Below are 13,346 nucleotides of genomic sequence, written 5' to 3' on the forward strand. Positions count from 1 at the left end.
ACCCCACCGTCATCAGGGGCTTATCTACAGCATTCTGTAATGCTGTAGATAAGCCCCCGATGTATCCTGAAAGATCAGAAAAAGAGGTTAGATTATACTCACCCAGGGGCGGTCCCGCTTGTGGTCCGGTCCGATGGGTGTCGCGGTCCGGTCCGGGGCCTCCTATCTTCATCAGATGATGTCCTCTTCTGGTCTTCACGCTGCGGCTCCGGCGCAGGCGTACTTTGTCTGCCCTGTTTAGGGCAGAGCAAAGTGCTGCAGTGCGCAGGCGCCGGGCCTTTCTGACCTTTCCCAGCGCCTGCGCACTGCAGTACTTTGCTCTGCTCTCAACAGGGCAGACAAAGTACGCCTGCGCCGGAGCCGCAGCGTGAAGACCAGAAGAGGTCATCTGATGAAGATAGGAGGCGCCGGACCGGACCACGACGCCCACCGGATACATCGGGGGCTTATCTACAGCATTACAGAATGCTGCAGATAAGCCCCTGATGCTGGTGGGCTTAGCTCACCTTGGATTTTGTGGGTGACAGGTTCCCTTTAAGTGTTTAGCGCACTTAAAACAGGACAGCTCAGGGAGCACAAGAGAGAAATGGGTTATTACAGATTAACAAAAATATTTGCACTACCCAAGTCCGTTGTCTACTTTCACACTCCGTGGGCAGCCAGACCAGGGCTGTGCCAACTTCCTTGGCACCTCTAGTGAATCTCTAGGATAGGTTATACAGTCAAGAATAAAAGTACATGAACACAATACCAAAATGATACTCCCCTTATCTCTGGTTTACCAAACTGCAGTATTCCAATGTAAGAAAGAATTCGCATGCAGCAGATTTTTTTGCAGAAATTTCTGCAACTATCTTATCCATCTAAATGAAACCTGCAGAAAACCCAATGTTTTTAAGCATTGTTGCCCTTTTTTGAAGGGATTAGAGAGTGGTCCGTGGTCCTGAGGAAGGACCTCCATGATCAATTATGGTTATCATACAGCTTCATAAGAAGGGAAACCCCATTGATTAATGTGGCAATTAACAAATGGATGTATCAGATATTAACAGAACCAAAAAACTGTACACATCAAACTTTACCCAACCGTTCTCAATTTCTTCTAAACACAAAATAACATTTAAAACCTATTACAGAAATGGTACTTCCTGCTAGACTATGCTCTTAGTCAATCCAGAACCCGAAAACAAATCGTATAAAGAACAGATGGATTAGGAAAACAAGAGGGGTTTTTCTTAGTTTTCAGAAAATGAAAAGAAAACAAAAATCAATGTTATACAACATACAATGTACTATTATAAAGGTGTAATTCACTCATTGTAAAAGTATCAATTTACCCGCAGTTTTTGTTTACACTGCTGATTGGTTAGTGACATACTATGACATGATAAGAAAGTAAAGAATATTATGAAAGAATATAAAAATATTTCATTGTTGCTGCAACAATGTATACACTCAAGGGAAAATTATACATATCTTCAACATTTTGTCAGCATTAGAGAATCCTGCCCTTAAAATGACAGGGTCCTTAGTATTCTCTGTTGCATTCCAATAAGCGGCCTTTGACAAACGCTTAAAACTGGCAGTTTTTTTTGGATACTTGTTGTCAACTTCTTCTTGGACAATAAATGTAGACATTCAGGAGGTAGAGAGGATGTAGATTGAGCTATACATAACATCAAGCAAAACTCAAAGGTTAGCTGTGCGTATGTACTAGAGTGCCATGTACAATTTCTAGAGGCATATTTAGTGTTTTTATAGAAAACAACCAGCCTAGACATAAGAGATATCCCTGGGGGAAAGTGTAAAACCATTACTCCATTATTTGTGGAAGTGCCTTGGTAATCTGCAGAAAAGGCTTACAGAGCAAGGTGTAAGCTGGCCCAATGTAGTGTAAAGGATTCAACTTAACCCTCCATTGGCCAGCTGCTGCTACTGCCCAGGTGTGTAGGGCCAATTGAAACTACTTCCAGAAAGAAGCATGTCTCGAATAAGTGTCTCAATGGGAGTTTTGCCAACCAGCCTCATGAAAAACAGCTGGGAAATGAGGGATGCAGGCACAGCTCTGAGGGCAGGCAAGCGAAGAAGCAGCCTTCCAAAACGTTGAGGTTGAGATGGGTACTGTGCACGGACATATTCTGTGAGGGCCACCTGGGCTTTTTCTTGTAAGCTCTCCACATGAGCTGTATCAGTAAGACCACAAGCATCTGAAGAAAATGGAAAAAAAAAAAAAAGTTAAGGCAAATTTGAGCAAAAGGCAAAAAAGATTAACAAAAGATCAACAAAAATTTTTTTTAAGTTAGCAGAAATAAGAAGGCGTGGTAAAGCAATGCATAACATATGTACTTATTTTAGACATGTGAATTCTAATAAGAACTGGCTTACCAGAAGTGAAGAGTGCAATGGCTTTTAGACAAGCATACTCCGCAGAGTCCACTTGGAGACGATTTAGCTTTTCTACCTGGTCCTGAAAAACACGAATCTGGTCCATAAAGGAGACCACCCTGTCAGCAGACATAGGGGAAGCATGAAATCCAGCAGCAGCCAACAGAGGTGCCATGTGTAGTGGAAGGGCTGACTGCGCTGCATTTAGTACAAAAAGTTCACTCCAACTCAATCGCAGCAGGGAAACTTGGTCTGCCATGGCAAGCTCTGGAAAGTAGGGGATATTCCGGGACCACTCCACTGTGCTAAAAAGAAGCCTGGCAGCCAACTCACAGATGTTGTCAATGCCCATAACACTGCCCTGCTGAGCATACTGTGAACCATAACGTGATGCTGGGTAAGGCTCTGCTCGAAGAAGCTGAGAGATGAGTTCAGAAACTGGCTGTCCATTAAAATATTCGGCAGCACCAGGTGCTGTAGTGGGGCTCGCACTGGAGTGAGCAGGAGGGATCCGACCCCGCTGAACAGCTAGAAACAAAAAATAAATAAAGATATATATTTGAGAAATTCAATGAAATTAGTTAATTTATCTTACTTAGTAATGCAGTTTCATTATGAAGTCAATTTCTGTGTGGGTCAGGCTCTACTTTGATAATAGATATGAGAGTTGAACAAAAAGAGTTGCAGACCAAAGTGGCCATGGCCACAGTACTAGAGTTTTGTAATCAACCTTGCACCAGATTATTTACGGCAAACCTCCTCTGATTAGAGTCATGACACCAGGTAAAATCTATTAAGGTACCGTCACACTAGGCGATATCGCCAGCAATCCGTGACGTTGCAGCGACCTGGATGGCGATATCGCTGTATTTGACACGCAGCAGCGATCTGGATCCCGCTGTGAAATTGCTGGTCGCTGCTAGAAGGTCTGCACATTATTTGGTCGCTAGGTCGCCGTGTATCGCCGTGTTTGACAGCAAAAGCGACGATACCAGCGATATTTTACACTGGTAACCAGGGTAAACATCGGGTTACTAAGCGCAGGGCCGCGCTTAGTAACCCGATGTTTACCCTGGTTACCAGCGTAAAAGTTAAAAAAACAAACAGTACATACTCACCTGCGCGTCCCCCAGCCTCTGCTTCCTGACACTAAAGCGCCGGCCCTAAACTGAAAGTGAAAGCAACAGCGGTGACGTCACCGCTCTGCTGTTAGGGCCGGAGCTCAGTCAGCGTCAGGATGCAGAGGCTGGGGGACGCGCAGGTGAGCATGTACTGTTTGTTTTTTTAACTTTTACGCTGGTAACCAGGGTAAACATCGGGTTACTAAGCGCGGCCCTGCGCTTAGCAACCCGATGTTTACCCTGGTTACCCGGGGACCTCGGCATCGCTGGTCGCTGGAGAGCGGTCTGTGTGACAGCTCTCCAGCGACCACACAGCGACGCTGCAGCGATCGGCATTGCTATCGCTATCGCTGCAGCGTCGCTTAGTGTGACGGTACCTTTAGTAATTAGGAAGCAATCCTGGCACTTAGTAAAAAATAACATCAGCTGGTTCAACTGATGGTCTATAAAAAAGGTGTCATTACCAAAATGCCACACAAAAAAAATCTCATGATGGGTAAAACTAGTGAGCTGGCCAAGACCTTCACAATCTTATTATTGCAAAACATACTGATGGCATTAGTTACAGAAGAATTTCCAAACTACTGAAGGTTCCAGTGAGCCCTGTTGGAGCCATAATCCAGAAGTGGAAAGAAAAAAATCACCATAAACTGGCCAGGACCATGAGCTCCCCTCAAGATTTCAGGCAGAGGAGTCAAAAGAACCATCAGAAGAGTTGTCCGAGAGCCAAGGACCACCTGTGGAGAACTACAGAAAGAGCTAGAATCAGCAGGTACAATTGTTTCAAAGAAAACTACGTAATGCACTGAACTTGAAGGGCATATATCCATGCTCACCACACAAGACTCCACTGTTGAACAAAAAGCATGCCCAACAAGATGTAGACAAGCCTGTGAAATTCTGGGATAAAACAGTCTGGTCAGATGAGACCAACATTGAACTCTTTGGATGCCATAAAACACATCATGTTTGGAAGTCAAAAACACTAAACCAAAAGTGAAGTATGGAGGAGAGTACATAATGGAATGGGGCTGTTTTTTCAGCATACGGCCCTTGCAAACTTCATATAATTGAAGGAAGGATGAATGGACAAATGTACCAAGAGATTCTTGATCAACATATGCTGTCATTTACCTGGATGAAGAAGATTAAATGAGGGTGTATATTCAGTAAGACAATGATCCCAAACACAAAACCAAGGAAACTCAAGTTGGTTTCAGGGAAAGAAAATAAAACTGCTAGAATGGCCCAGTCAAACACCTGACCTGAATCCAACAGAAAATTTATGGAAGAAACTAAGGCTTAGAGTTTATAGAAGGTGCCCACAGAACATTCAGGATTTGAAGAGTGTTTGTGTGGTAGAATGGGCCAAAATTGTACCTGAGCAATGCATGTAATTAGTGTCTCCATAAAGGAGGAGTCATAAAGCGGTCATCACCAACAGGCTATTGTACGAACTTTTAAATAAATTTCATTAAGGTTATGTTCACACGTTGCATTTTTTCAGTGTTTTTTTAAAGCAACTTTTCACCTGTGTTTTACAGTACCACCAGCAAAGTCTATGATATTTCAGAAACCTCATGCACACAACTTGGTTTTTTTTGTCCTCAGTATTTTGTGCAAAACCTTGGTTGTTGCAGAATGCAGCATGTCACTTCTTTCAGCATTTTTCACAAATTGATGGTTGGTGCAAAAAATGCTGAAAAAACTCAAGTATCAGGTTTTGCTGCATTTTTGGTGCCAAAACCTGATGAAATAGAATCAGATTTTTCTATGCGCTAAACTTTATCAGCATGCATAAGAGACAAACGAACCATGACAAAAATGCAGGAAAAAATGCACCAAAAAATTCTAAAAATCTAAGTAAAACCTGCTATTCGCAGGAAGTTTCTTACTGTCAAGAAAGCAGATTTTGACTGAGGGAAAAAAAATGAATCAAAAACGCAACGTGTGAACATAACCTAAGAGTGTTCAACACTTTTTGCGTGTCATTTCTCATTATCACACAACTTATTATTATTATTATTATTATTATTTATTGTTATAGCGCCATTTATTCCATGGCGCTTTACAAGTGAGGAGGGGTATACATAATAAAAACAAGTACAATAATCTTGAACAATACAAGTCATAACTGGTACAGTAGGAGAGAGGACCCTGCCCGCGAAGGCTCACAACTTAAATTTATGGACATCTATGGTTTTATTTATTCGCCTGTGTGGATTGGGTGGGTTGTTATTGACATCTGAAGATAATAGATTTACTTGGAAAACTAGGGAAGTGTTCATTACTTATTTCACCCGCTGTAAATAAATAAATATCAGATAATATCTCTTCCTAATATATGGCTTCCAATTTCAGCAAATTAAGCTTGTATAATGTAAGTTTATGCATGCTTTTAACATATGTATGTATATTTCTGTTTTCAAAATCTTTGTACTCTGCAAATAAAACGATTCACTGAATAAAATGGACATGCTATACAGTAGCACAAAGGTAAAATAAAATCCCACCACTTTTCTCAGTACAGTAAACTATTTGCTGCATCTGTAATATCCCCCTTAAAGTGGCATCAAAGCAGGCCTTTATTTCTAAGATAAATAATGAAGTAAAGCCTGCCACGGAGGTGTGACAGCCGTCTCATGAAAGACTACTTGAATGAAAATGTTTTTCTCTTGAGTTAATAGCATTATTTAAAAGGGGTAAAACATCCATTGTTTAATTGTTCTGGTAAGCGGAAAGAAACCCTGGTTTGAATCTGTCCGTTCCTACCTGATCCTGATCTAAATGAACAAGCCCATGTTTCCATTAATGTTATGCCACACATCAATGACACCAAACACAGGCCCTTATTAGTGGGCCACAGGAAAAAAACCTTTGCATTGTGAGCGGATTATTACCCGTGAATAAGACTGGCAGAAGGAATTTGATGGACGTAAGAGGATTATGGTAACAAACAACTATAATGGCTCTCTGAGCCCGATGAAATCTATGAGCAGTACTTTGGCACAAGCAAATTATATGCAGGAACAGTATAATACTGCATCAATGTCTTTTTAATTTATTATGCAAGCGGAATAGTAATAGTGCATTTGGAAAAAAAGATTTTGTTGGGAGACAATGAGAAAGAACATAGACAGGTGCAGAACAGAGAGCAGTTCATTGGGTTTCCTTACCTCTTCCCCCCTCTCCTACTCTAATAATCTAGGGAAAAGAGCCAATACTAGGGGCAAAGTAGAGGTCACTAGCCCTTCTCCTACAAGGCCATCAGCACAGTCATCCTCTTTAACCCTTTCACAACCACCACAATATACCTTGCTCTATCCTACTTGTACGGGCACCATGGTTTTGAATTTGAGTTATTTACAATAGAAGGGATTGTCTAATCAGGATACCACATTTCTGAATGCATGAGCATGTGGCATCATATACACCAAATCAGAGGAGTGGGCAACAAAGCAATATCTGGAGGTGCTATATTCTCAAGAGCAGGAGCAGCTGTGAAAGAGAGGGGCGTTTAAGACATTCCCAGGGACCTTTGATCCCTGGGAAACAGCAGAGGCAATAACTATTTTTCCTTTTTAATATATAGTGAACATTGAAGCATATGGGTATGAGTGATGGATGGCATCCATAGGAGGCATCTGTTACAGCCGTAGAGTAAAATATACATGTAAATTAAATATATATGAAAAGATTTAGTGTAAAATCTTGTGCCACACAGGAAGTTAAGAAGGGACATTTGCAAATTTTTTATTACTATTAATATTTATATTATTGCTTTATTATTTTTCTTTTTAACACAGAAAATTGCTTAACCCCTTCACCCCAAAGCCTGCTTTCACCTTATTGACCGGGCCAAATTATACAATTCTGACCATTGCCACTTTATGAGGTTATAACGCTGGAACGCTTCAACGGATCTTAGTGATTCGGAGACTGTTTTCTCCTGACAGTGTACTTCATGACAGTGGTAAAATGTCTTTGACGTCACTTGCGTTTAATTGTGAAAAAAAAAAAACAGAAATTTGGCCAAAAACAGAAATTTGGCAAAAATTAGAAAAAGTTTGCCATTTTCAAACTTTTAATTTTTATGCCCTTAAATCAGAGAGTCATATTACAAATAACTTTTCCCACATTTATTTTACAGCAGCACAATTTTTTAATTTCTTTATGAAGCTAAGGGTTAAGGCTATGTGCACACTTTGCGGGGTCCTCTGCGGGTTCTCCCGCAGCAGATATCTGCAGGGCAAAACCGCTGCGGTTATTCCTGCAGATTTATCGCGGTTTCCGCTGCGGGTTTACTCCTATACTATTGATGCTGCATATGCAGCAATATGCAGCATCAATAGTAATGTTAAAAATAATAAAAAATGGTTATATACTCACCCTCTGACGTCCCGATCTCCTCGGCGCTGCACCCGGCGGTCCGGTTCCAAAGATGCTGTGCAAGAAGGACCTTCGTGACGTCACGGTCATGTGACCGCGGCGTCATCACGGTCATGTGACCGCGGCGTCATCACGGTCATGTGACCGCGGCGTCATCACGGTCATGTGACCGCGGCGTCACCGCAGGTCCTGCTCGCACAGCAACCCTGAGACCGGACAGCCGCGTGCAGCGCTGAGAGGTGAGTATATCATTTTTTATTTGTATTCTTTTTTTTTTTACACTAATATGGTTCCCAGGGCCTTGAGGAGAGTCTCCTCTCCTCCACCCCGGGTACCATCTGCACATTATCCGCTTACTTCCCGCATCGTGGGCACAGCCCCATGCGGGAAGTTATCGGATCAATGCATTCCTATGGGTGCAGAATTGCAGCGATTCTGCACAAAGAAGTGACATGCTGTGGGTTTTAAACCGCTGCGTTTCTGCGCGGTTTTTCCCGCAGCATGTGCACAGCGGATTGCGGTTTCCATAGGGTTTACATGTAAATGTAAACGCTATGGAAACTGCTGCGGACCCGCAGCATCAAAATCGCCGCGGATCTGCGGTAAAACCCGCAAAGTGTGAACATGGCCTAAAAGTTTTCTCCAATCAATGATGGTTTGGGGAGCCATGTCATCTGCTGGTGTAGGTCCACTGTGTTTTATCAAGACTAGTGATGAGAGAATATACTTGTTTCTCGAGCACGCTCGGGTGTCCTCCAAGTATTGTTTAGTGCGCGGAGATTTAGTTTTTCTTGCAGCAGCTGAATGATTTACATCTGTTAGCCAGCTTGATTACATGTGGGGATTCCCTAGCAACCAGGCAACACCCACATGTACTTATGCTGGCTAACAGATGTAAATCATTCAGCTGCAGCAAGAAAAACTAAATTTCCGAGCACTAAAAAAAATACTCGGAGGACCCCCGAGCGTGCTCGAGAAACGAGTATATTCGCTCATCACTAGTCATGACCAAAGTCAGCTCAGCCGTCTACCAGGAAATATTAGAGCACTTCATGCTTCCCTCTGCCGACAAGCTTTTTGGAGATGGAAATTTCATTCTCCAGCAGGACTTGGCACCTGTCCACACTATCAAAAGTACCGATACCTGGTTTAAAAACAACAGTATCACTGTGCCTGATTGGCCAGCAAACTCATCGGACCTTAAAGACCATAGAGAATCTACGGTGTATTGTCAAGAGGAAGATGAGAGAAACCAGACCCAACAATGCAGACGAGCTGAAGGCTGCTATCAAAGCAACCTGGGCTTCCATAACACCTCAGCAGTGCCACAGACTGATCGCCTCCATGCCACGCAGCATTGATGCAGTAATTAATACAAAAGGAGCCCTGACCAAGTATTGAGTGCATTTATTGAACATACATTTCAGTAGGCCAACATTTCGGATGATAAAATAATTTTTTCAAGCTGGTGTTATAAAGTATTCTAATTTACGGAGATAATGGCTTTTGGGTTTTCATTAGCTGTAAGCCATAATGATCAACATTAACAGAAATAAATCACTGCGTGTAATGACCATATAATATATGAGATTCACTTTGTGTATTGAAGAACTGAAATGAATTAACCTTTTGATGATATTCTAATTTTGTGAGAGCACTTGTATTTAGATGGCTATAATTTTTCCATATTTTGTCCAACAGCAAAGTGAGGGCTTGCTTTTGAGGGATGAGTTTACGTTTTTATTGGTACCATTTTCGGGCACATAACATTTTTTGATCGCTTTCTATGCCGATTTTTGGGAGGTAGAATGAACAAAAAACAGAAATTCAGGAATTGCTTTTTTTTTTTTTTTCTTTTATACCGTTCCGCGTATGGGAAAATTGATAAGGCAGCTTTATTTGGGTCAGTACAATTACAGCGATACCCCATTTATATAAATTTTATGTTTTGGCGCTTTTACACAAAAAATATTTTATAGAAAAAAATATTTTTGGATTGCTTTATTCTGAGAGCTATATCTTATTTTTCTACTGAAGGAGATGTATGGTGGGTGGCTTGTTTTTTGCAGGACAAGTTGAAGTTTTCAGTAGTACTATTTTTATTTACATTCATCTTTTTAATCGTGTTTTATTGTACTTTTTTGTTCGGAGGTATGATGAGAAAGCATAGTTTTTTGCCTCATTCATTATTTTTGTTTACGATGTTCACCAAAGGGGTTAACTAGTGGGACAGTTTTATGGGTCGAGTTCCGGATGCGGCGCTACTAAATATGTGTACTTTTTTTTTTTTTTTTACATAAGTAAATATATTTATTGGAATAATATTTCTTTGTTCTTTATTTGGGGATTTTTATTTTTTATTTACCATTGCACTACTGCAGGGCATCCGAGCAGTGTCTGACAGGCAAGGGAGGAGGCGTGTCAGCTCCTGCTCTTAACAGGCGCTCACAAGCCAGCTTCCTTGCAGGACCCTGTGGCCATCTTACAGCTGGGGTCACCATGGAGACCATCGACACTGCAATCGCATTGCGTTGTGCTGATAGAAGCACACAGGGAGTTCACTCCCTCTGTGATGCTCCTCGATGTTACTGTCACCATTGACACTGACATCAGAGGGGTTAATCGTCCGCGTTCGGTTCTAGCACTGATCGTGGGAGTTGCTGCCCTCACATAGAGCCTGAACGATGTTGGCACCATAATACGGCGGTTTATGGGAAGGGGTTAAAGGGAATTTGTCACATTTGACCTCTCTAAACTACTATTATGGGCAAGTTAATAACTCCACAAATAATAAGTTCACAAATAATACTACATGGCACGTCCTACTAAACTTAATTAAACACTATTTCTTGATTATTTAGAGGGGTTCTTTACACCAGTATGGCTATGGGAGGTCATCCAATTATATGGTGTATTCTGACACTTTGCCCTTACTGATACATAATCTAATTTAAGGTTTCATATTTATTCTTAGCACATGTAATTACTTTTTATTGTAACCATGTGTTATATTGCTATCTTTTGGTAACAGGATTTATTCACTAACCTTTGGGAACTGGCGAGTCCTTCATCTTTATTATCATCATTTTCCATCATTATTTTTTCATTAAGTGTCAGTCTACACTGTACTTTTTCTTTATTTTTCTTTTGTTCTATTAGCGATCTATTTCTGATACATAATATCCTTTGGGTCATAGCAATATTGGGCTTTCTGCGGATGGGGGGTGGAGTCATAGTACTTTGATTATCGTAGTCCCATCTTCAATTATATATTCTCTATTTTTGGATACAGCATATTGTCCTTTTAATAGCAATTTCAGGGTCCTTTATATGGCATTGTTTTTTAAAAAAAATTTTTTAGTATTCTGTTTCAATAAAAATGACCTTTTAAACAATATGTACAGTTAGGTCCATATATATTTGGACAGAGACAACATTGTTCTAATTTTGGTTATAGACATTACCACAATGAATTTTAAACAAAACAATTCAGATGCAGTTGAAGTTCAGACTTTCAGCTTTCATTTGAGGGTATCCACAATAAAATTGGATGAAGGGTTTAGGAGTTTCAGCTCCTTAACATGTGCAACCCTGTTTTTAAAGGGACCAAAAGTAATTGGACAATTGACTCCAAGGCTATTTCATGAACAGGTGTGGGCAATCCCTTCGTTATGTCATTCTCAATTAAGCAGATAAAAGGCCTGGAGTTGATTTGAGATGTGGTGCTTGCATTTGGAAGGTTTTGCTGTGAAGTAAACATGCGGTCAAAGGAGCTCTCCATGCAAGTGAAACAAGCCATCCTTAAGCTGCGAAAACAGAAAAAAACAAGCCGAGAAATTGCTACAATATTAGGAGTGGCAAAATCTACAGTTTGGTACATCCTGAGAAAGAAAGAAAGCACTGGTGAACTCATCAATGCAAAAAGACCTGGGCATCCACGGAAGACAACAGTGGTGGAGGATAGAAGAATAATCTCCATGGTGAAGAGAAACCCCTTCACAACAGCCAACCAAGTGAACAACACTCTCCAGGAGGTAGGCGTATCAATATCCAAATCTACCATAAAGAGAAGACTGCATGAAAGTAAATACAGAGGGTTCACTGCACGGTGCAAGCCACTCATAAGAATCAAGAATAAAAAGGCTAGACTGGACTTTGCTATAAAACATCTAAAAAAGCCAGCACAGTTCTGGAAGAACATTCTTTGGACAGATGAAACCAAGATCAACCTCTACCAGAATGATGGAAAGAGAAATGTATGGCGAAGGCGTGGTACAGCTCATGATCCAAAGCATACCACATCATCTGTAAAACACGGCGGAGGCAGTGTGATGGCTTGGGCATGCATGGCTGCCAGTGGCACTGGGTCACTAGTGTTTATTGATGATGTGACTCAGGACAGAAGCAGCCGAATGAATTCTAAGGTATTCAGAGCCACACTGTGTGCTCAGATCCAGCCAAATGCAGCCAAACTGATTGGTCGTCGTTTCATCCTACAGATAGACAATGACCCAAAACATGAAGCCAAAGCAACCCAGGAGTTAATTAAATCAAAGAAGTGGAATATTCTTGAATGGCCAAGTCAGTCACCTGATCTCAACCAAATTGAGCATGCATTTCACTTGTTAAAGACTAAACTTCAGACAGAAAGGCCCACAAACAAACAGCAACTGAAAACCACCGCAGTGAAGGCCTGACAGAGCATCAAAAAGGAGGAAACACAGCGTCTGGTGATGTCCATGAGTTCAAGACTTCAGGCAGTCATTGCCAGCAAAGGGTTTTCAACCAAGTACTAAAAATGAACATTTTATTTAAAATTATTGAATCTGGCCAATTACTTTTGGTCCTTTTAAAAACAGGGTGGCACATGTTAAGGAGCTGAAACTCTTAAACCCTTCATCCGATTTTAATGTGGATACCCTCAAATGAAAGCTGAAAGTCTGAACTTCAACTGCATCTGAATTGTTTTGTTTAAAATTCATTGTGGTATTGTCTATAACCAAAACTAGAAAAATGTTGTCTCTGTCCAAATATATATGGACCTAACTGTATTTCTTAATAATAATATAATAATAATTTTATTTATATAGCTCCAACATATTCCGCAGCACTTTACAAATTATAGAGGGGACTTGTACAGACAATAGACATTACAGCATAACAATAATCATAGATCAAAATAGATACGAAGAGGAGTGAGGACCCTGCTCGCAAGCTTACAATCTATGATGAAAAAGGGGAGACACGAGAGGTGGATGGTAACAATTGCTTTAGTTGTGCGGACCAGCCATAGTGTAAGAATTGGGTGTTCATGTAACACTGCATGAACCAGTTAACAGCCTAAGTAAGTAACAGTACAGACACAGAGGGCTATTAACTGCATAAAGTGTATGAGAACATGATGCGAGGAACCTGATTATGGTTTAAAGTTTTTTTTTTAATGGGCCACAC

At 41.0% G+C, this 13,346-nt stretch overlaps 1 protein-coding gene across 2 annotated transcripts in view; it reads right to left on the minus strand.

The window, feature by feature from the left end:
* Positions 1-309: 309 nt before the first annotated feature.
* NR2F6 (nuclear receptor subfamily 2 group F member 6) overlaps positions 310-13,346 on the minus strand; it is an 80,484-nt gene continuing 67,447 nt past the window's right edge. The window contains exons 3-4 of one of the 2 annotated variants that reach the window (XM_077253474.1): positions 2,386-2,913; positions 310-2,207 (exon numbers count right to left, since the gene is read on the minus strand). In XM_077253474.1, coding sequence (XP_077109589.1) covers positions 1,933-2,207; positions 2,386-2,913 — 803 coding nt within the window. In that variant the 3' untranslated portion in view covers positions 310-1,932. The remainder of the gene's footprint in view (positions 2,208-2,385; positions 2,914-13,346) is intronic. The other variant, XM_077253479.1, reaches the window with a different exon arrangement.

Source organism: Ranitomeya variabilis, chromosome 1, assembly GCF_051348905.1.
Source record: "Ranitomeya variabilis isolate aRanVar5 chromosome 1, aRanVar5.hap1, whole genome shotgun sequence".
NCBI lineage: Eukaryota > Metazoa > Chordata > Amphibia > Anura > Dendrobatidae > Ranitomeya > Ranitomeya variabilis.